A 24211-nucleotide genomic window follows, 5' to 3' on the forward strand; every position below is an offset into this window, starting at 1 on the left:
GGACAGCACCTAGACGTAGCACCCGAAAGCGTAAATTTAAGGCACATCACGGGTTTCTCACTGGTGCTTTTGTGTTGCCCCGCAATGAGGTCATGATTGGTTAGTGTGATGTTTAACACCTTTGTCATTTTGTTTACTTAAGATTGTTTTGTTATATCATTAAATTTAGACGTGTGACCATGGCTGAGGGTGTTTCTTTTCCTCTACAGGTGGATGGTTACCCATGATGTTAAGACCATAAGTCATAAGACCATAAGACATAGGAGTAGAAATTAGGTCATTCAGCCCATCGATTCTGCTCCGCCATTCAATCATGGCTGATAAGTTTCTCAACCCCATTCTCCCGCCTTCTCCCCGTAACCTTTGATCCCCTTACCAATCAAGAACCTATCTATCTCAGTCTTAAATACACTCAATGACCTGGCCTCCACAGCCTTCTGTGGCAATGAATTCCATAGATTCACCACTCTCTGGCTAAAGAAGTTTCTCCTCATCTCTGTTCTAAAAGGTCTTCCCTTTACTCTGAGGCTGTGCCCTCGGGTCCAAGTCTCTCCTACCAATGGAAACATCTTCCCCACATCCACTCTATCCAGGCCTTTCAGTATTCTGTAAGTTTCAATCAGATCCCCCCTCATCCTTCTAAACTCCATCGAGTATAGACCCAGAGTCCTCAAACGTTCCTCATATGTTAAGCCTTTCATTCCTGGGATCGTTCTCGTGAACTTCCTCTGGACCCTCTCCAGGGGCAGAACATCCTTCCTGAAATACGGGGCCCAAAATTGCTCACAATATTCTAAATGTGGTCTGACCAGAGCCTTATAAAGCCTCAGCAGCACATCCCTGCTTTAATATTCTAGTCCTCTTGAAATAAATGCCAACATTGCATTTGCCTTCCTAACTACTGACTCAACCTGCAAGTTAACCTTAAGAAAATCCTGGGGACTAGGACTCCCAAGTCCCTTTGCACTCCAGATTTCTGAATTCTCTCCCCATTTAGAAAATAGTCTATGCCTCTATTCTTCCTACCAAAGTGCATGACCTCACACTTGCCCACGTTGTATTCCATCTGCCACTTCTTTGCCCTTTCTCCTAACCTATCCAAATCCTTCTGCAGCCTCCCCACCTCCTCAATACTACCAATATGTCCCTCTGCCTATCTTTGTATCATCTGCAAACTTAGCCAGGATGCCCCCAGTTCCTTCATCTAGATCATTAATGTATAAAGTGAAAAGTTGTGGTCCCAACACTGACCCCTGCGGAACTCCAATAGTCACCGGCCGCCATCCTGAGAAGGACCCCCTTAATGCCACTCTCTGCCTCCTGCCAGACAGCCAATCTTCAATCCATGCTAGTACCTTGCCTCTAACACCATGGGCTGTTATCTTACTGAGCAGCCTCCTGTGCAGCACCTTGTCAAAGGCCTTCTGGAAGTCCAAGTAGATAACATCCATTGGCTCTCCTTTGTCTAACCTACTCGTTACCTCCTCAAAGAATTCTAACAGATTTGTCAGGCATGACCTCCCCTTGATGAAACCATGCTGACTTTGCCCTATTTTACCATGCACTTCCAAGTATTCTGAAATCTCATCCTTAATAATGGACTCTAAAATCTTACCAACGACCGAGGTCAGGCTAATCGGCCTGTAATTTCCCTTCTTTTGCCTCACTCCCTTCTTAAACAGGGGGGTTACATTAGCGATTTTCCAGTCCTCTGGGACCCTCCCTGACTCGAGTGATTCCTGAAAGATCACCACTAACGCCTCCACTATTTCTTCAGCTATCTCCTTCAGAACTCTGAGGTGTAATCCATCTGGTCCAGGTGATTTAGCCACCTTCAGACCTTTCAGTTTTCCTAGCACCTTCTCCTTGGTAATGGCCACCATACTCACCTCTGCCCCCCCCGACTCCCTTGAACTTTGGGGATGTTACTCGTGTCTTCCACCATGAAGACTGACGCAAAATACCTATTCAGTTCCTTCGCCATTTCTTTGTTCCCCACTACTACTTCTCCAGCGTCATTTTCCAGCGGCCCAATGTCCATTTTTGCCTCTCTCTTACCCTTTGTATATCTAAAAAACTCTTGCAATCTTCTTTTATATTAATGGCTAGTTTACCCTCATATTTAATCTTCTCCCTCCTTATTTCTTTTTTAGTTGTCCTCTGTTGGTCTTTGTAGGCTTCCCAATCCCCTGGTTTCCCACTGCTCTTCGCCGCATTGTATGCTTTCTCTTTAGCTTTTATGCTGTCCCTGATTTCCCTTGTCAGCCATGGTTGCCTCGTCCTCCCTTTAGTATGCTTCTTCTTCCTAGGGATGAATTTTTGCTGTGTCTCCCAAATTACTCCCAGAAACTCCTGCCATTGCTGTTCCATTGTCTTTCCTGCTAGGCTCATCTCCCAGTCAATTCTGGCCAGCTCCTCCTTCATGCCTCTGTAGTTGTCTTTATTCAACTTTAATACCGTTACATCTGATTCCAGCTTTTTCCTCTCAAATTGCAGGGTAAATTCTATCATATTATGGTCACTTCCTCCTAAGGGTTCCTTCACCTTAAGCTCCCTTATCAAATCTGCCTCATTACACATCACTAAATCTAGAATTGCCTGTTCCCTAGTGGGTTCCACTACAAGCTGCTCCAAAAAGCCATCTCATAGACATTCCACAAATTCCTTTCCTTGGGATCCACTACCAACCTGATTTTCCCAGTCTACCTGCATATTGAAATCCCCCATGATCACTGTAACCTTGCCTTTCTTACACGCCTTTTCTATCTCCTGGTGTATCTTGTGCCCCACATCCTGACTACTGTTCGGAGGCCTGTACATAACTCCCATTATGGTTTATGAGTGGGTTGTGTCACATTGAGCTTTATTGAGGGCCCTTAGTTGATGTCCCTATCCAGGCAGATGTAGCATTCAGGTATCGAGTATGGAGCCTGCAGCACAGGCTTTTGCTGGAGGTCCATCTGTGGTGTTCTAGCTGAAGGTTCATTGGATTAAAGCCTCCCAGGTGTCCCTACCTCTCTAGAGTATGGCCGGGTCAGCGTCTACCTCCTCAGCATTTCCCTGTGCTTGCTCATCCTCGGACTCACTGCTGGACTCATCATGTGCAGCCGCAGCCACTGCGTCTACATATTCTTCATCCACTGCGTCCCCCCTTTCCAGCGCAAGATTGTGGAGAGTGCAGCATGCAACCACTATCAGTGACACACGGTCTCGGGGGTACTGGAGTGCGCCCCCTGAGCGGTCCAGGCATCGGAAACGCATCTTGAGAAGACCAACGGCTCTCTCCACCACAGCCCTTGTGGTGCCCTGGCTCCTATTGTACCGCTGCTCAGCTTCTGTTCTTGGATGGCAGAGAGGTGTCATGAGCCACCTTCTGAGGGGACAGCCCTTGTCACCCAACAGCCATCCATCCAGCCGGGCTGGAGCACTGAAGAGCCCCGGCACCTGGGAGTGTCTGAGGATGTAGGCGTCGTGGGAGCTGCCTGGGTACCTTGCACAGACTTGTAGAATCAGCATCCTGTGGTCACACACTATCTGCACGTTCATGGAGTGGAATCCTTTCCTGTTGACGAAGGCACCAGGCTCACCTGCTGGCACCTTGATGGCCACATGTGTACAGTCTATAGCACCCTGGACGCGGGGGAAGCCAGCAATGGCCGCGAAGCCTCTGGCTCGCTCTGTCTGGCTGGCCTGGTCCCAGCGGAAGTAGATGAAGGTCAATGCACGCCTGAATAGAGTGTCTGTCACCTGCTTGACACAAGCATGGACAGCTGATTGGGAAACACCGCAAAGATCACCCACCGAGCCCTGGAAAGAGCCAGAGGCATAGAAGTTGAGGGCAGCTGGGACCTTTAGAGGCATTGGCATGGGGTGTCCACCCACACAGTTAGCGGAGATCTCAGGGTCTATCATCTGACAGATATAGTTGACTGTCTCCCTTGAGAGATGGAGCCTCCTTCAGCACTGCACCTCAGACATATTGAGGTAGCTGCTTCGCCGCCTGTATACCCTGGCAGCAAGATAGTGGCATCTTCTGTGGCATCTTCCACCTTGGACTTCCTGTTGTCCCTGCGCCCCTTGTGTCTGCGCCTCTCCTCCCAAAGGTGGCTCCCCTGGAGGCTGAATGTGGCCTCCTCCCCCTTCTGGCCCTCCCTTCCTCCGCAGAGGAGGTGCCTGCAGTGGAGAGCACAACAACCATTCCCAGGCTGAGGGAAAGCTTCCTGAAACCTGCAGGCCCCAAAGAGGATCTTCACTGCAGAGTGCTGACCTGAAGGCTGGTATGCGTTTTGAAGTATTTCTGCTCACACAGGCAAGTATCATTAACTTTCAAGAATAAATATCCGACTGAGAACATTCGCGACCCCACTGACCCTTCTTATCCCGCCCGTGGATGAGGTTTATACAAATGTGTCCTACCCGCCTGCCCATTGCGCCCATGTGATGACCTGAAGATCGCACGGGCCCCGAAAAATCACCGTCAATTGGTGCCTCAAGGGCCTTAAGTGGCCCGTTAATTAATGGCGGGTGCACATCAGAGATCATCATGCGCCCGCCCACCGAAATATCGCGTTGGCGCACAGTGACGTCGGGACGCTCGCCCAACGTCACCACACGCCATTTTACGTATCGGCGTGCGGGGCCCGCACCCCACACGCCAATGGGAAAATTCTGCCTTTTGTTTTCAGAAAGCAGTCTGTTTCTGAAAATGTATTTTGGATTTCCACAGCAGAGTCGAAGAGACTGAGAAGTCATGAGGTATATACCTTTACTAAAGTGACAGTGGTTTTTGTCTTGGGTAATATTACTGGATTTTTATGGTTAAAAATCTGTAAGGGAACCGTTGCCAGGTAGTTTACTAGTGTGTTCAGATGAAGTAGGTTTTTCTTGGGGAATGTTTTGTACGACTGTTTTAACTGTCATTTTAATCTTGTGTGCTTAAGTTTTTTTTCTTCTTGCTAATAAATCTTTTAATTTTAAAATCCTAAAAGTGTTACTGGGATTCTATGCTTCTGGGATCAGTAGTTTTCCCCTCATTTTCAAAATACAAAAAAAAGGTTATGACCAGTAAGACAAGTTTCCCTCTGGGATTTGGCTTGCTCAGTGAGTAACATCAGCTGCAGTCGTAACAAAACAGATTATAATTCAACCCAGAAGGAGTGAGTGCCGCTCCTCTCGAGGGTTGGCAGGTCGGAACATGGGGCTAGAATTTATGAGTTTGTGCTCCCAGTGTGGGGCTACTTGTAATGGGAAACCAAATGTGTAATGTTCAGTGTATGATTTATGGAGAGAGCGGATAAGGTAAAGAAAGAAAATTTGTTCCCATTAGCTGATGGTACAAGATCTAGGAGACATTGATTTAAGAATTTGAGCAAGAGATGCAGGGGGAATGTGAGGAAGATTTTTTTTTTACACAGTGAATGGTAAAGACCTGAAACTCACTGTCTGCAAAACTGGTGGAAGCAGAGGCGATTAATAATTTCAAAAGGAAATTGGACGGGCACTTGAGGGAGATAAACTTGCAGGGCTATGGAGGTAGAGTAGGGGAATGGGACTGACTGGATCACTCTACAGAGAGGTGGACTCAATGGGCTGAATGGCCTCACTCTGTGCTGTAATGAGTCTATCTCGCCAAACTTTGCTTGCTATATTCTTACGTCATGCAATTCTGCATCCATTGGTGAATGTGTACCCACAAAGCAAAGGTTATAAAAGGTGAGCAATGGCACATTTTTCCAAACCTGTTATCCTGGGTTAGCTTTAAGTGATCCCAGTTCACTATGGCATGGCCAGAGACAAAAAGAGAGTCAAGCTCTAGTCTGTTCTGGTCCAACAATGTGCCTTAATTGCAAATGTAGAACCACACCCACTACTGCACTAGAGTGATTTTTATTTTTTCTGTTTTCTGCATCTGCCATCCTTATGGTTTCTCTCAGCAATTTATTAGTAATTTGGGCTACCTAATTGTGGGCAGTTTTGTCCTGTGGATTGGCCTGCAGTAGGAACTGGGTTGATACTGTTTTAACTCATAGAATCCTTACAGTGAGCTGACAAAGGGGATACTTTGATCCCAGCACTGCTGGCTAGATTTAGAAATTAAACAGCAATGTACTAACCCACTCTACCACCATTAAAGGTATTTGAAAACCACAATTTCCAGCTTCTTTTTATGTGCTGGACTCTATAAACATTCAAAGGAAAAAAATGACATTTTGCAGAGTGCTAACTGCGGCTGTTGTGAAACAATGCTTTGATGAAGTGGGTGTCAAGATATAAAAGACACAATCCAGGGTACTTCTTTAACCCTTGCACCAATAGTTTACTAATGTAATCCTGAGCAGTGGGCATTATCTCTAACATTAGACATCTGCAGTGTCTTTAAACAATAACTCAGTAACATACAATAATTCCTAGCTGATTATCTTCCTTTAGGTGGAGTATACTGCAATGCAGAAGTCTGCCAATCTGTCGCTCAGCTTCACAGAGATTAGGATTTACATGATGCACTGGGCTGATCCTCAAGCGAAATGTTAAAGCGAAGATCAGTCAACTTCAGGATTCCACAATCCTCAAAAAGACAACCCTCCTGCTAACAGATGAGGAGTAGGAGCCAGGCATTTTTAATGAGCATTGCACTTCTTCAGTAGGAACCAAGCAGAATGCTTATTAAGTAGACATGTACGTGCATGTGTGTGTATGCAGGTGCACGTACACAAGCATGTGCACATGCCTTAACATATATGTGTGCATGTGTTAACATTTGTGTGTGTGTGTATGTGTGTGTGCGTGCGCACATGGGTGTGTGGCAGGTGTGTGTACATGTGTGAATGTACGCATGTTGATGTGTATGCGTACGGGTGGTCTCGTGTGTGTGTATACACGTGTGTTTAAGCACACAAAAAAGGGAGGCTTGAAAGGGATAAGATACAAATTCCAGGGAATGAAATTTCAGGAACATTCTTGGATCTCATAAATAAAGTAGAAAAAATGCAAACTTACAAATTAGGAGCAGGAGTAGGCCATTCGGCCCCTCGAGCCTGCTCTGTCATTGATAAGATCACTGCTGATGTGATTGTAGCCTCAACTCCACTTTCCTGTCTACCCCATATACCCTTTGACTCCCTTGTCAATCAAGAATCTATCTAAATCAGCCTTAAAAATATTCAATGGCCCTGCCTCCACTGGGAATGAGAGTTCCACAGACTCACGACTCTGAGAGAGAAAAAAAATTCTCCTCATCTCCATCTTAAATGGGAGGCCCCTTATTTTTAAACTATGTCCCCTAGTTCTAGTCTCTCCCACAAAGGGTAACACCCTTTCAGCATCCACCCTGTCAATTCCCTTCAGGATCTTTAATGTTTCAATAAGACCACCTCTCATTCTTTTAAACTGCAATGAATACAGGCCTAACCTGTCCAACCTTTCCTCATAGGATAACTCCCCTCACCCAAGGAATCAGTTGAGTGAACCTTCTCTGAACTGCAACTAATGTCCTTTGCTTAAATATGGAGACCAAAACTGTAGACAGTACTCTGGATGCGCTCAATAAGATGCTGCTTTTTTATTCTTCCTGCCAAAGTAGACAAATTCACATTTTCCCACATTATATTCCATCTGCCAAATTTTGCCACTCATTTAACCTATCTATATCCCTTTGCAGACTCCTTGTGTCCTCTTCACAACTTACTCTCCCACCTATCTTTGTGTCATCAGCAAATTTAGCAACCATACATTTGGTCCCATCCTCCAAATCATTCATATAGATTGTGAATGGTTAAGGCCCCAGCAGTTATCCCTATGGTACTCCACTTGTGACATTTTGCCAACTCAAAAATGACCCATTTATGCCTACTTTCTGTTTCTTGTTAGCTAACCAATCTGTAGGCATGCTAATATGTTACCCCTCTACCATGAGCTTTTTTTTTGTGTAGCACCCTTTGATGTGGCATCTTGACGGGTGCCTTCTGGAAATCTAAGTTCATCACATCCACAGGTTCCCCTTTATCCATGTTGCTTGTTACTTCCTCAAAGAACTCTAATAAACTAGTCAAGCATGACTTCCCTTCCACAAAACCATGTTGACTCTGCCCGATTGCACTGAGATTTTCTAAGCATTCTGCTACGACCTCCTGAATGATAGATTCCAGCATTTTCCCTATGTCCGATGTTAAGCTAATTGACCTGTAGTTTCCTTTTTGTCTCCCTCCTACCTTGAATAGAGGAGTTGCATTCATTATTTTCCAATTTGATGGGACTTTTCCAGAATTTAGGGAATTTTGGAATATTAAAACCAGTGCATCTATTATCTCAGCAGCCCCTTCTTTTAAGTCAATCAGGACCTTGGGACTTGTCAGCTTTTAGCTCTGATAATTTTCTCAGTACTCTTTCCCTAGTGATTGTAATTGTTTTAAGTTTCTCCCTCCCTTTCATCTCCTGATTCACAATTATTTCCAGGATGTTAATTGTATCCTTTACAGTGAAGATCAATACAAAATATCTGTTCAATTCATCTGCCATTTCCTTATTTTCCATTATTAACTCCCCAGACTCACTCTGTAGAGGACCAACATTCACTTTACTTATTCTTATCCTTTAGAATTAATTAATGGCCTCATAGTAATGGAGTCCCTGTAGTGATCATAACATGAATGAATTTCACATTCAGCTCGAGGGAGAGAAGAATAGGTCTAAGACTAGTGTTTTGAAGTTAAATAAGAGCAAATATGAGGGCATGAAGACAGAGCTGGCTAAAATGAACTGGGAAATTAGATTAAGGGATAAGTCAGTAGAGTTGCAGTGGCAGACATTTAAGGAGATAGAAGCTCTTGTTATCTGTTTTTATATTTCTAGCTAGCTTTCTCTTATACTCTAATTTCTCCCTCCTTTTTTTAGCCATTCTTTGTCATTTTTTTATACTGTCCAATCTACTAACCTGCCGCTAATCTTCTCAGAATTGTACGTTTTTTCTTTCAATTTGATACAATCTTTAACTTCCTTAGTTAGCCACAGATGGAACGTCCTTCCCCTTTCTTTCTCACCGGAATGTATCTTTGCTGAGAGTTACTAAATGTCTCCTTGCAAAGCTTCTCCTTCAAGTGTCTATCCAATTCGCTTTTGAAAGTTCCTAATGAATCTGCATCCACCACCCTGTCAGGTAGCACCTTCTAGATCACAACAACTCGCTGCAAGTAATAATGTATAAAAACCCCAGAACAGGGAATAATTTTACTCATATTATGGATGTTTAAACATGTACACTGTGATAATATGCACTGAGAATATATAAATTAAAAATTGTTAATTTTAATTATGAATTTAGATAAAACCTTTACATTGTATCAGATTGGATTATGTATATTATGCCAATTTATAAATAATTTGTGTAAGCCACAGTACTGATGAATGTTTACTTCATTCACTGATGTCTGGATACAACAGGATAATTTTGTAACCTTTATTCATGTTGATTACTTTTGATTAAAACCTTTCATTGTGATTCTCAGAAGATTACGAAATGACTTTGCATAGCTTGAATGTATTACTTATAAGAAAAACATTCAGAACTTAATGAAACCTGGCATATTTGGAAATGTATTTATTCATTTGAATTATTGTCTCTGAAAATTGCCTTTAACTTGATGGCGGTGTAATGGTAATGGCACTGAACAAGTAATTCAGAGGCCCAGGCTGTGTGGTCTGGGGACATGGGTTCAAATCCCACAATGGTAGCTGGTGGAATTTAAATTTGGCTAATGAAATCTAGAATGTAAAGCCAGTCTCAGAATGGTGACCATGACAACTATCATCGATCATTATAAAACCCCACCTAGTTCATTAATGTCCTCCAGGGAAGGAAATCTGCTGACCTTACCTAGCCTGGTCTCCATGTGACTCCAGATGCACAGCAATGTGGTTGACTCTGAAGTGGCCTAGCAAGCCACTCAGTTCAAGGACAATTAGGATTGGCCAATAAATGTAGGCCCTGCCAGAAGGATAAATGTTTAAAAATGTCAAAAAATAAACAACAAAGCATTAAAATTGTTCGAGATTTTTTTATTTATGAATATGTGTACAAGATGCATAACATGGAGTTGAATTTCAACCAGTTTGTTGCTATTAAGATGCCTGATGAAGATTCTTTGTTTAATTTAATTAATGCGAAGGGATACAGTTTCTCAACTTTACATGATGGCGATTTTCTTCTATTGCTGCAAATTAAAAATGACAAGTACTTTAGTAGGACAAAAACAGAATTACCTGGAAAAACTCAGCAGGTCTGGCAGCATCGGCGGAGAAGAAAAGAGTTGACGTTTCGAATCCTCGTGACCCTTCAGCAGAACTGAGTCAAGTTAGGAGAGGGGTGAAATATAAAATTGGTTAAGGACCCGAGGTTCCTTTTGTTCACTGGAGAAATTGAAGATGCGGCTACAATTAGCAAATGGAATTATTTTCCCTTTATTTGTCTCAAGCGATAGTCTTTTTCTTTTGCAAGATGTGGCTTTTGAAAGCAGTACAGAGTCAATTCAAGGAATCTTATCAGAAAAATAATGGCGGTAATTTTACGGCTCCTCCCACTGGCAGGATCTTCTGGTTCTGGTGCAGCCGATGGACTTTTGGACGGCTCGCGTGTTTTCCGGTCCTGCCCCTGCCACAATGGGGCCATAGAATTCCTCTCACTGTCTGAGGAAAAAGGCCAAGAGATTCTGTAAATTGTTTCTCGTGCAATTATTTTGGTAAACAATTTTTTTTTTTGACAGAGCACTCTTTTGGTGGTCAGGTTAGAAATAGGGTTAATTGTAGCCCTGAAACCTGGCAGTAAGTAAGCAATGATATTTAAACAAATATATTAGGTGAACATGAGTAAGCAATAATAAGAAACTTGTCTGGCAATCTTGTGCATTCTGTAGATATCGGATTTAGTTTTGCTGAGTCCAGACTGCCCGTTTTGATCTGTTTACCGGATAGTGGAAAATAAAAGCAGAAAGTGCTGGAAATACTCAGCATCTGTGAAGAGAGAAACAGAGTCAATGTCAGAACTGGAAATAACTAGAGATGTCACCGGTATTAAGTAAGTACAGAGGCAGGAAAAAGGGGGGGAAGGGAGAACTAAAGGGAGGGTCAGCGATGGGGTGGAGGGCTGGAGAGATGAAATGACAGACAGGATGATGGTGCAAGGCAAAAGGGGATGTTAATGGGAAAAGTAAAGAAACTTAAGATGAGTCCAGAGCAGGTGTAAATGGGAAAAGCAGAATCTTCAACAGCTGCTGTCCAAAAAGCAAAGCAAAACAAAACAGGAAAATTAATAAATCTTTGGCAGGGTGAGGGTGTGGGCAGAGGTTGTGATCTGGAATTGTTGAACTCAATGTTGAGTGAGTCCAGAAAGCTGCAAAGACCCTAATTGAAAGTCGAGCTGCTGTTTCGTGAGCTTACGTTGAGCTCCATTTGGAACAGCAGAGGACAGAGAGGTCAAGGTCAACGTTCTCAAGAATGTGCGGACATGCAGCAGCCTAGGAAGAGACTGCAAAGGCTCTTCTTCACTTAAATACTGCGTATATGTGCAGGTGGGATAAAGTGATTTACAAGGACGGTGCATTTAAAAAGCTGACCATGTGCATAACATTTTAAGAGAATTACTGATCAGGGTGGGCGTGGGGTGGAAAACTAAAATGACAGGGGTGGGACTGGTGGAAGTGCGATCAAAAATTTTAAAAGCAGCCTGTTCAGATAGTGAAAAAGTGTATATGAAACACTGAAACAAGTAAACAGGGTGCTGGAGATCATATTTAGTGTTTAAATGGTGTAAGCCAGACTTGTCCAACCTTTTCGCTTGGGGCGGGGGCACATTTACATTTTTTTCTCATTCAAGGGGCTGATGAGAAAGTTTCAGAAAGATAAGGTTTGGCACAACATTAAACTGATTTTTTTTAAGTTGAGGTATTAAGAAAAGAAACAATTGCTAAGCAAAAATAAAGCAATGTCATAGTAATAAATTGTTAAGTTTAAATAAAAAAGTAACTAATAAAAATGACCAAAGTGTGAGGGTCAGTGTGTGTGCCAGACTTACTCCCTGTCTCAGGGTGCTCACTTACCCTCACCCACTGTGAGTGGGTGTGTGTATGTGTTGGTGTGCGGTCATGAGAGTGTGAGGAACCTGAGACTGGGAGTAAGGCAGACACACACTCACTCTCTCACTCCCACATACACTCTCAGACTCTCATTCCCACACTTGCAATCTCTCACGCACACCAGCCAGCTTCTTCCCCATCTCCAACCCCAGGCTCCATGGTGTCTCACTCCCAGGCCTCCACCCCCCACCCCCCCCATCCCCCTCCTCTGGCCCTGGTACTGTAGTCCACACACACATGCTCCAGCACTCTGGTCTGCCCTCTCCACTCCCCAAAAGAAAACATCTTTCACCCCAGCAAACTCACTGTTGCTGATGTTTGCTGCTCCTTCAATCACAGGCTATTTCTCTCCCACATTCTCTCACACGAATGAGCCTATCAGCAGCAAACGTGGGAGAGGAACAGGTTGTGATGGGAGGAGCGGCATTCTGAAAACTGGCTTTGGGGGCCACTAGTTGGACAAGCCTGGTGAAAGCCTTCAGCATTTCCAAGGCTGGAGCAGCTGATTTGCACTGAGGAGTAAAGATAAATCATTTTTATTTCTACATCTTTTCTTTTGCCAAAAATACACTTTATTCATAAAATTTGTAAAAGTACATTACAAAACATTTTGACTTGAAAAATTACAGAAAGTGCAATAAAATTCAACTTTTCTCCATACAGTATGTTTCAATGACCTGACACCATTGTAATACCACTGATAATATATATTCCGTGTCAGGCATACAGCCTGAGGGCAAAGCATTTGTTTGATAATTGGTCAGGCAGTCAGCAGCCTGAGCAAATAAGACAAGCTGCCTGCCTGGTGCCTACAGATGGCAGGCGTACCATTCATTCAAAAGCTGTCGTGTCCATTTCCCGCGTTCTGGTGACTGGGATTACATCATCGCGCTTCCCCGCGCACTGCAGGCTCATTTTTTTTTGAATGACCAGCGGCGTCATTTTTGGCGCGCTGCCGCTTCAGCCAATCGGAAGAGGAGGCGGAGGCGCCCGGCCGCCTTGGCGCTGGGGGATGGGGCGGAGGGTAGGAGGGATCGGCAGTACGCATGCGCCACAGTTCCGCCGGCCGACCGCTCGCGTTCCATGCTGCTGGCGGTGCGATGCTTGGACGTCATCACGCTGAGGCTGCGTTGTACTTGTGCGTCAACACGCTGAGGCAGTTCGGCACTGCGCTTCACCACGCTGAGGCTGCGCTGTACTGTACGCTCGCGCCTGGGCACGCATTGTACGTCAGCGCCATGGCCGCGCCCACTGATGGGATGCCCCGCCCCCTCTGCTGGTGTCAAAGGTCATCTGAGCCGGCCTCTCCCCCACTCCCCCATCCCCTCCCCCTTCCCTCCCTCTCTCTCTCTCACACTCGGCGCAATGGCGGAGCAGCAGCAATTTTATCTCCTGCTCAGCAACCTCCTGAGCCCTGACAACGCCGTCAGGAAACAGGCCGAGGTAACTGCGGAGGCATTTTTCTTAATTTCGTCTTATTGTTTTATTCGGCTTAGGGGGGGGGGCTTCACTGGAGTCGGGCTTTAGAGGGGAGAGTGTGGCCTAGTCCCCTGGGCCCTGAGGCAGCAGCTTCTCCCTCCCCAGGGCTGGCTGGCTTGGCCTGGGGGCAGCGGCCCACGTGTAGCCGGCCTGGCCATGAGATCTTCAGCCCATGTGCTTTTTTATGATCTTAGCAACTCCCTCTCCCTCCCTGCCTCTCTGGGAACTCTAACTGTGGAGAAGCTGGGATTCTTCTCCCTTGGACCAGAGAAGGTGAAAGGGGGAGATTGTATTGAAGAATTCACAGTCATGAAAGGGGTAAACAATTCATGCCCCTCCCAAAAGGTGCCCAGAATTGGGCACAACACACCGGTTGAGACCAACCCAGTGATCCAATGTAAACAGCTTCTCCTTATTTACTCAAGTAAAAGCAAAATACTGCGGATGTTGCAGACCTGGATCTAAATTAAAAACATAAAATGCTGGAAAACTCAGGTCTGGCAGCATCTGTGGAGAGAGAAACAGTTAACATTTTGAGTCCAGTTCTTTGGAATTTGACTCGAAACGTTAACTCTTTCCCTCTCCACAGATGATGCCAGACCTGTCGAGTTTTTCCAACGCTTTCAGGTTTTTATTTTAGGTCCAGGTCTGCAACATCCGCAGTATTTTGCTTTTATTTGAGTAAATAAAGAGAAGCTGTTTACATTGGATCACTGGGTTGGTCTCAACTGTTGTGTTGTGCCCATTTCTGGGCACCTTTTAGGAAGGACGTGAATTGGAGAAGGTACAGAATAGATCCAGGGATGAGAGACTTCAGTTGCATGGAAGGATTGGAGAAGGTGGGGCTGTTCTCCTTGGGGAAGGTTGGGAGGAGATTTGGCAGAGCTATTAAGTCATGAGGGGTCTGGACAGAATAAATAGGGAGTATCTGTTCCCATTGGTGGATGGTTTGCAAACCAGAGGATACACATTTAAAGCGATTGACAAAAGAACCAAGGTGGCATGAATAAAAGCCATTTTATCGATCTGAAGGGTGAGGGTGGAAGATTCAATCGTGGCTTTGGGTAAACACCCAAAGTGAAAAGGCTGCAGGGTGATGGGAGAGAAGTGGGGAGTGGGTCCAGCTAAATTGCTCTGTCAAAGAACAGGCATTGGGCACGATGTGCTGAATGGCCTGTGGTTATAACCATTCTAGTGGCAGGAGAATCAGTGACCAGAGAACGTAGATTTAAAATAATTGCCAAAAGAACTAGAGCGAGATGAGCAGATTTTTTTTTAACTCGGTGATCTCTTATGGCCTAGAGCGCGCTGCCTGAAAGGGCAGTGGAAGCAGATTCAATTGTAACTTTCAAATGGGAATTGAATATCAACTTGAAATGGAAAAAAAATGCAGAACTGTGGGGAAAGAGGAGTGCGACTAACTGGATAATTAATTCAGGGAACTGACCATGGGCTGAATGGCCTCTTTGTTTGCTGTATGATTCTTTATGTTATGGGTTACCTGGTCTAGGGGAGTAGATATTCTGTAGCTTGTTAACTGCAGGATTTAATAGAGACCCTTTTTAAATTGCAGACTTGAATATCAACAGTATGTCCCTGATGATAAAATCTTTTTTTGGTTTAATCATATTTTTATTGGGGTAGTGAAGGGATTGGCCTAAACATAAAAATGCAGGGCCTCATCTAGTGCTGTCTTATTTACGCTACAAGTTCTGTAGGAGCTGAAGGTTTCTGTTCATAAACATATTTTCCATTCCATTTATATTCCTGTAGATTTGTACTTTTCTTAACTTGTTTGTAGCTATCTATTGGTTAAAGCTGCTGGAGAGTCCTTGTTTGTTCATTTAAATTGGTTAGTGCGGTTTTTGTGGTGATCAATAAATTAGTCATTTAATGGATTCATTTAATTGTAACCACAATTTCATATTTGTGACACTAGAACTTGCGAATGGGGTGTGATAGTCTTCAGAAGGCCAGGTGCCATGCTATAAGTTGATGGTGACTTAGAGGGGAAGGAAAATACTGATTCTTGAACAATGTGTCTGTGATGGTCAGTGAGGACAGGATTGAAGTTGGGTGAGATGTGATGCTTTCTCTGGACACTGACAAGGTGTGCAGATTAGAAATAGTGATGTGATTGAGGTAACGGAAGGGAAGGTGATACCGATGGGGCCATACCTCAGTGAGTTACTGTTGGCTTCAGGAAGTAATGCTTTGGTTCTGAATGGGGCAGCAGATTTGAATCATTAGTCTTATTTTTGAAATCTGCTCCATTTGTCAAGTTGCTCAGAACTTGAAGCAGTGTCTCAATGATATCATTTGGTAATTTTTAATTAGTGCTGATCTCGTATTCAGGTGTAAGGCTTGGATCTACAAAGCAGACTTGCTAAGTCAGCAGTGGCTCACTTGGTAGCATTCTTGCCTCTTGAGTCAGAAGGTTGTGTGTTCAAGTCCCACTCCAGAGACCTCAGTATAAAAATCGAGGCTGACATTTGCAGTGCAATACTGGTGGAGTACTGCAGTGTCGGAGGTGCTATCATTTGAGTGGGATGTTAAACCAAAGACCCATCTACTGTCAGGCGGATGTAAAAGATAGCATAACACTATTTCAAAGAAGAGCAGGGGAGTTCTGCATGGTGTCCTGACATTGACCAGGACACCATGCAGAACTCCCCTGCTCTTCTTTGAAATAGTGTTATGCCTCGACCAACATCACAAAAACAGATTATCTGGCTATTATCACATTGCTGTTTGTGGGAGCTTGCTGTGCACAAATCGGCTGCCGCATTTCCTATATGATAACAGCGAATACACTTCTAAAAGTTTTTAAACTGCTAACGCCCTAAGCTCTGGAGTTCCCTCCCTAAACACCTCTGCCTCTCCACCTCTTTCCTCCTTTAAGACTTTAAAACTTATTTCTTCAACCAGGTTTTTGCCCATCTGCACCAATTTTACCACCCGTTCTATGAAATGCTCTGGGATGTTTCATTATGATAAAGAGGCTGTATAAATACAAGCTGTGGCTAATCAGCTGTAAAGTGCTTTAGGAGAGCCTGAGGTTGTGAAAGGCACTATAGAAATTTAAGCCTTTATTTTCTTGAAGACTTAGAAGATGAGAAATGCAACTTGCTTGTTGAGCTAAGCTTTGAGCTGCATTGTAATTTTCAAGTTTATTTTGCATCTGCTCTTTAGGTGTTGTGAAATCGGCATAACCTTGCCTAGTTCTCCACTCAACTGTATTTATATTTTGGCTGTGCATAATGTGATCATGGCAAGGCTGTTTAAGAGAAAAACTATCTGGGGAATGATGTTTGGCACTCGCGATGTAGAGAGTTTACACTTAGTGTGCTGTGGGATCCGTAGTTTATATAAATCACTACTCTCTTGAGGGTTATTAGAGATGGCACTTCCAGGATTAGATTATGAATAAAACAGCTTGTAATACAAATTTGTTTCTTAAATTTTGTCTTAAAACTTTTACCAATAAAGTTTTCAACAAGGCTATATTTGGGCTGCAGTATTTATTAAGGCAGTGGAAATGTCGCGGTCCTCAATGTGTCTGAGTTCCTGACATGTGCAAATAGGTTATTACACTGGGAATTGGAATATCAACTGTTGACCAAATTGTGCTCTCTCTTTGCTGCCATTTGTTTGAGTGAAATTAGATTGCTGACTGCCATGGGTTCTGTAATTTTTTTTAAGCTAATGCTTTAGTGTGTTGCTATTATTCTGCAGTTCAGGAAGATGTGGCATTAAGCTAATTCCTGGAGTTACTTTCATAGTGAGTGCATCTGCTAAGTCATGTGTGTGATGGCAAAGCATCATTGAGTTGAAATGGTGTCCCCAAAAATGAGTGTATTTAGTGCACTGTGTAACTATGATAGAAAAAAAACTAATAAAAAGAAAGATACTATTTGTTGAAAGTTGTGCTCCTGTTGTGAAGAATACTGGAGCTGGTAACTGAAATATTTTTGTACATTTAAGCACACAATGTCTGCCGCATGCAGCCCCAGGTCAGTCAGAACATCGAGAGGAGTTGAGCAAATTCTGAACTACTTAGCCTGCACTGCAGACAAGCACCTTGTGCTACGCCACACAGTATAATGCTTTCCCACTTCTTGCATCTGCTCCCCTGTTACTTCTGTAAAGAATTGTCAAAATGGCAGCAGTGAGTCCGGTTACCAGAGGTAAAAGGTGAGTTTTAACTCGTCGATCTGGCCAGTTCCCCATTCTCTCTCTGACTGGGGCATTGACAACATTGCACATTCAGATAAACTGGTTGCATTTAACTGAAGCGGAGGAATAATTTTTCAGGCAATTTGAATGGTATTAGGATTTATCCCAATATATGCAGTCAGTATAGTTTCTGTATGATGTTACAATCGTACTGCGTACAGTAGATTAATACAAGTTGCCAGCCATGACTCGGCACTTAGCACTCTCACCTCTGAGTTAGAAGTACTCCAGAAACCTGGCTGCCACCTGCAGTGCAAGACTGAGGGAGCAACGAGTTTCAGATGGGACATCAAACCGAGGCCCCTTACATGGATGTAAAAGATCCCATGGCACTATTTCAAAGAGCAGCATGGGAGTTCTCCCAAATACCCTGGCCAATGAACATCACAAAAAACAGATTGTTTTGGAGCTTTCTGTGCACAAATTGACTGCCATATTTCCTGCATTACAATAGTGACCACATTTCAAAAATACTTCATTGGCTGCGATGTCCTGAGGTTGCGGAAGGTGCTATAGAAAAGAAAGTACTTGCGCTTATCAAAAGAGGCCTTAAAGTTGGCTGAATGTGTTGCCTGATGAACCGTGCAGACCATAAGGTTCCCTGATTCATCATCTGGTCTCTGGTTGACTAAATAGAACCATAGAAAAGTTACAGCACAGAAAGAGGCCATTCAGCCCATTGTGCCTGCGCCGGCCAAAAGAGAAGAAATAAAAAAACTAGCTTCCCATTCTAATCCCACCTTCCAGCACCTGGTCTGTAGCCTTGCAGATTATAGCACTTTAGGTGCAGATCCAGGTACCTTTTAAATGAATTGAGGGTTTCAGCCACAACCACTAAACCAGGCAGTGAATTCCAGACACCCGCCACCCTCTGGGTAAAGAAGTTTATCCTTATGTCCTCTCTAATTCTTCTACCAATCACCCTAACTCTGTGCCCCCTGGTAATTGACCTCTCCGCTAAGGGAAATGGGGCATCCTTGTTGGTGAAAGATGAGAAGGGGAGGAACCAGGAGTGGGAAATTTGGCTGACTGTTAGTTGAATATGTGTATGCACTGACACGTGAAGGGTGACACCAACAGCAAATAGTATTTATATAGCACCTTTAACCTAGTTAAACTTCCCAAAATGCTTCACAGAAGTGTTATCAAACAAACTTTGACACACAGCCATATCAGGGGAGATGACCCAAAAGCTTGGTCAAAGAGGTAGGTTTCAAAAAGGGCCTTAAAGGAGGAAAGAGAGGTAGACGGTGGAGATGTTTAGGGAGGGAATTCCAGGCTGAGGTGTGGGCAGCTGAAGACACAGCCACCAAGAATGGGGCAATTAAAATCGGGAATGCTGAAGAGCCCAGAATTGGAGGAGCGCAGAGATTTCAGCAGTGGAGGAGATTACAGAGATAGGGAGGGACGAGGCAATGGCAGGATTTGAAAATCAGGACGAAAGTTTAAAAATCAAAGCATTGCTTCACCAGGAGCAACGCAGGTCAGCGAGCACAGGGTGATAAGTGAACGGCGATTGATGCGCGTTAGGACACCAGCAGTGGTATTTTGGGTGACCTCAAGTTTACAGAGAGTGGAATATAGGAGACCAGCCAGGAGAGCATTGGAATCGAAGTAAGAAAGGCATTGAGAGAGTTTTGGCAACAGGTGAGCTGAGGTAGGGGCAGATTCAGATGATACAGAGGTGGAAATAGGCGGTCTTTATGGTGCAGTGAAAGTTGTGAACAGTCTTGTTCTGCCTCAGGCAGTTGCCAGTGAGAGGCATGGAGTCGGTGGCTAGAGAGTGGACTTTGTGACAGGGACCAAAGATAAGTATTGGCTTCAGACTTCCCAATATTTAATTGGAGGTGGGCATGGATTTGGGAGGTGACAATACATTCAAGGACTGGAGAGGAAAGGAAGGTAGGACATGGGCAATAGTTTCCAATGACAGTGTGGTCTGTCTTTTTTTTCCCCAGAGGGTTGAAGAGTGCCTGAAGAGAAAGAGCAGGAGGGTCAGTGAGCAGGAGGTTGATGGTCATTTGACAGCCTTTGGAGTGTAGTTACTGTTGTAATGTAGGAAATGCAGTCATTTTACACAGCTTAGCCCCGCAAACAGCGATGCGATAATGACCAAGATAACTTGACTTTAAAGGTTGGTTGACAGGCGAATAGTGGCCAGGACACCAGGGCTAATTCCCCATCTCTTCTTTGAAATGGTGCGTGATGCTGCTATTGCTGATAATCCCACCATCAGCATGTTTGGAGTTGCTAATGACTGTAAATTCGATCAGCCATAAAAGTGCTGTGGCTGTCTACCCCCACTCCACCCTGGTTTGATGTAAAAGATCTGTCACTTGAGCACTCTGAGTGGCTCATCCCTGACTCTCCATAGCCTCTCTACCATTTGCAAAGCATTGGTCAGGATTGTGATAGAGTACCCTCCACTTGCTTGGATGTGTGCAGCTGCAACAGCACTCAACACTGGACACCAACCAGGCCAAAGCATTTTCGCTTAAACAGCCACACTCCACTAAACAGTGGCTACAGCACCTATCACCTACAGGATGCACAGCAGCTACTTGCCAAGGCTTCCTAAGTGACCTCTACCACCTCGAGGACAAGGGCAGCAGGCTCATGGGAGCATTGCCACCTGCAAGTTCCTCTCCAATCTCACACCTTCCTGATTTGAAACTATATTACCGTCCCTTCACTGTCACTGGGTCAAAATCCTGGAATTCCCTTCTAAAAGCACCTGTGGGTGTACCTACACCATGTGAACTGCAAGGGCTCAAGAAGGCAGTGCATCATTATTTTTAGGGCAATTAGGGATTGGCAATAAATGCTGGTCTGCATCCCATGAATGAATATCAAAAGAATATCTAAGTAAGAAAGCACTCTTATAATAATTGCACATATAAAGTACCATTGATGTCAATATGTTGCAAAACACTTAGACTTTTTGAAATGCAGGTTGTCATGAGAGCGATTAAACAGATATTTTGCATCAACAATGTTCCACAGTCATGAAATGAATGACTAGTTAGCCTGCTGGATAATATTAGCTGAGGAGCAAATATTTTACATAGGACATTGAGAAATCCCTGCTCTTTTTATAATGGTGCTGTGGTATCTTTAATGTCCACTATAAGTAGCAAATGGGGCATCAGTTTAATTTTCCATCTGAAGTACGTCACCTCCAACAACGCAGCTTTCTGGTAGTGCTGCACTGGGGTGTTGGAGATTATGGTGTGGGCCTCAAACCATACAGAATGCTGCGCTTCACTCCAAGCAGGCTTTTGTATTACATAGGAGAGCTCTTTGTGATTCAGTTTGTTCATTCATTCTTAAAAATGCCTGAGTTTCTATTCTTAAGCCTGGTGGGGAATTCCATTATGGATTCAATAAGCTTCATGTGTCTCGTCAGGGCTGAGCTGCTGCTGGGTGCTGAATGGCCATCAAAGCCAGTCCTTTTATCAGTTGCAACACTTTTAATAATCAGCACATTCATTCTTAAAAGACAATTGATTAAGATCTGAAAATAGATAAGTTAATGCTCACTGAATTTTGTAACCTGGCAGGAGATTTTTTTTATGTGTGTCTGTTCAGAAATCTTTTATTCGGGGTTATATGGTGTGGTGTTAACAGCAGTGATCACTGGATCGTGCAGCAACTGTGAAAGGAGCTACAATGCCATTAGTAGTCTAAAATGTATGTTAGGTTAGGGTAATCATTGTTAATGCGTGCCATTATAACTTGAGTGCATTAACCATTTGAAAGAGGATTTCTTTTGCCTTCTGTCCCCGTCTGTTATGTCCTGACTTGAGTTAGTTATCCCCCCTCTGCTGCTCCAATTTTTTTCCTGATCTCTCTTGAAAGCCCAGCTGCTGGGGTTGAATCCCGTAGTTTCTGTCAGCCCTCTGTTACGTCGTCTAAGTGGCCTGTTTAATGGGTGAACTTCTGTGGGGGCATCACAGCCACCCCTGATTCTGTCCTAGACTGATGTTTGTCGAGACTTTATAGCAGAGGTCATTGGAATAGTGTTCAGAGGAAAATATCTTGAGCTGTCTTTACTTTGCCCCCTACCTATAGGATGTTGAAGCCAATTGTAGTTCATGCTCTGCTACATTGTTGAGAGAGAGGAGAAATTTGGCATTGAATTGAATCGGGGCTCTGTCATTCTATATCACTGTACACTGGTTTCCAAGCTATGTTATTTTTCTCCTCCAAGAGGTATCGCTCCATAATCCTGTCAACTCATACACACTCCATTTGATGGAAGAGAAGGTAATAGATAGCAATTGGAAGTGCAAATCTGTCTTCACGCCCCACACCCAGCCTGTAGTTACACAAGTCAGCTATCCTCTAACTCTGCACAAACCATGGGTTTAACTGTGCACTCACCTGGGGAACCTCAAAGTTTTTCACCCTGTCCTTGCCCGACATTTGTCGAGACATTACAGCAAAGGGAAATGCACCAGAAACGATCAGGAGTGGTCTGTTTGATTAACTGCCACTTTGCTATTTGAGGGCTCGATGAGCAGGGTTTTATATCTGATAGTTTGTCTTCAAATCAGCTGAAGTGATAAGTGCACAGTTAAGCTTTATGCTTGCTCAATATGGAGTTCGTGCTCTCTCCCTGTAGATGAGCACAATTTAAGAAAATCTTGCAGTTTCTACACACACAAGGCATTGCTGGAATTTAACCAGTCGCCAATGTTTAACACAAGGCCTCGGACAGTGAGCTTTTGCGAAGTGACACAAGTCAGGTTAACTGTTTCTCCAGGATCTCTTGCATCAGCCTGATGAATCCATTGTCATGTGCTTAGGTGCTGTGAATTGTGAAGAACGTTTGGGACATTCTAAATGGCACAAGGCTAACCAACATTGATGCCTTGCTCACATTTGTTTAAAGGGAAATGACGCTTTTGTGAAGGCGAATCCTTCCTTTAAGTTGAGTCTGCTAGAGCCTCCGTAGAGTTGAGGCACTGTGTTATGGTATAGCTCAATTCCACGCTGAAAACGGAGATTTCCCCAGTGAACCATTGGGAAATCTAGTGTGATGGTATTTCAGGCTTTATGATTGTGTAATCTGTTCTTCCTTATTTTTCGCTGTCCTGTTTCAGTACAGAAGACCAATTCCCTTTCCCTGTATCCAGTTGTTCTCTGCACTGAAGGGTTGTCCAGATTTGTGCTGTCATTTCAGGAACTGAAAGAGGCCATTCAGAGTCTCATTTCTTTTCTGACATTCAGTTGGATCATGTCTATCTGTATCTTAACTCCAACTACTCTCCTTGGTTCTGTAACCCGTAATCCCCTTACCCAATAAAAACCAATCAATCTCGGCTTTGAAAATTTTGTTGACTCGTAGGCTCAGCAGCTTTGGGGGGAGAGGGGGTGTGGTGGAGAGAGTTCCAGATTTCCACTCATCTTTGTGTGAAGAAGTGCTTCCTGACATCACTCTTTGGTCGTTCTAATTTCAATGTCATGCCCCCTTATTCTGGACAGCACTCACCAGAGACCAGAGGAAATAGGGAATGAAGAACCCCTTCAATCATCTTAAGCACCTCAATTAGATCACCCCTTAATCTTCTATTCTCGAGGGAATACAAACTTAGTCTATACAACCTGTCCTCATAACTTGACCCTTTTAGCCCTGGTATCATTCTAGCGAATCTGCACTCTACCCCATCTCTTTCCACCCCCCCGCCCCTCCCAAGATGCGTTGCCCCAAACTGAACACAGTCCTCTAAAAGGGCTCTCCTCAGACCTCTGCATAGCTGTAATACAACTTCTACCCCTTAGTAGCCCCCTTGACGCAAAGGCCAACATTGCATGAGCCTTTTGGCCTTCCACTTGGGTTAGTGTGTATGCTAGTGCGGCTGTTGTGACTGTAAACCTGCCTGTGTTCGGGGGACAGCAGGCTGATCTGAGTAGGATCGCCTTCCCGTTTGGTAACCCGAGCTTTGCTCAGTTGAGATAAACAAGCTTGAGTAACTCAGATGCGAATCAAACATGATGTGGTAGGATGCCAAACTGGTCAGGAATACTAGTCAGGCACTAGCCCCAGTGGCTTGTAGTTGCCCAACTTCTGACTAAACTGTTACTGCCAGAAGTTTCTCATCTTTTTGCTTGGATTCTTGAAGCAATCCAGGTGTTTATTTGTGATGGATTTCTAAGATTTAGGGGCCAGCTCCTTTTTAAAGATAGCATCCAACTGATTCCATTAAGTACTCAACACGTTGGAACAGATAATCTAATAGTTTACTACATGTAAGTTTTTAACTGTTCTTGTGCTGTTTGAACCTTGTTTTGTATGAATCAGTGTTTTGATGATGGTTCCAAATCACCTAAGCTTTTACTGTAAATCAGATCAAATATAATTATCAGGAAGG

The 24211-nt window shown here is 44.0% G+C and overlaps 1 protein-coding gene across 1 annotated transcript in view; it reads left to right on the forward strand.

The window, feature by feature from the left end:
• Window positions 1–13424: 13424 nt before the first annotated feature.
• Window positions 13425–24211, forward strand: part of kpnb3 (karyopherin (importin) beta 3) — a 61378-nt gene continuing 50591 nt past the window's right edge. The window contains exon 1 of the mRNA XM_078546026.1: window positions 13425–13565. Coding sequence (XP_078402152.1) covers window positions 13488–13565 — 78 coding nt within the window. The 5' untranslated portion in view covers window positions 13425–13487. The remainder of the gene's footprint in view (window positions 13566–24211) is intronic.

Source organism: Cetorhinus maximus, chromosome 7 (genome assembly GCF_964194155.1).
Source record: "Cetorhinus maximus chromosome 7, sCetMax3.hap1.1, whole genome shotgun sequence".
Classification (NCBI taxonomy): Eukaryota; Metazoa; Chordata; class Chondrichthyes; order Lamniformes; family Cetorhinidae; genus Cetorhinus; species Cetorhinus maximus.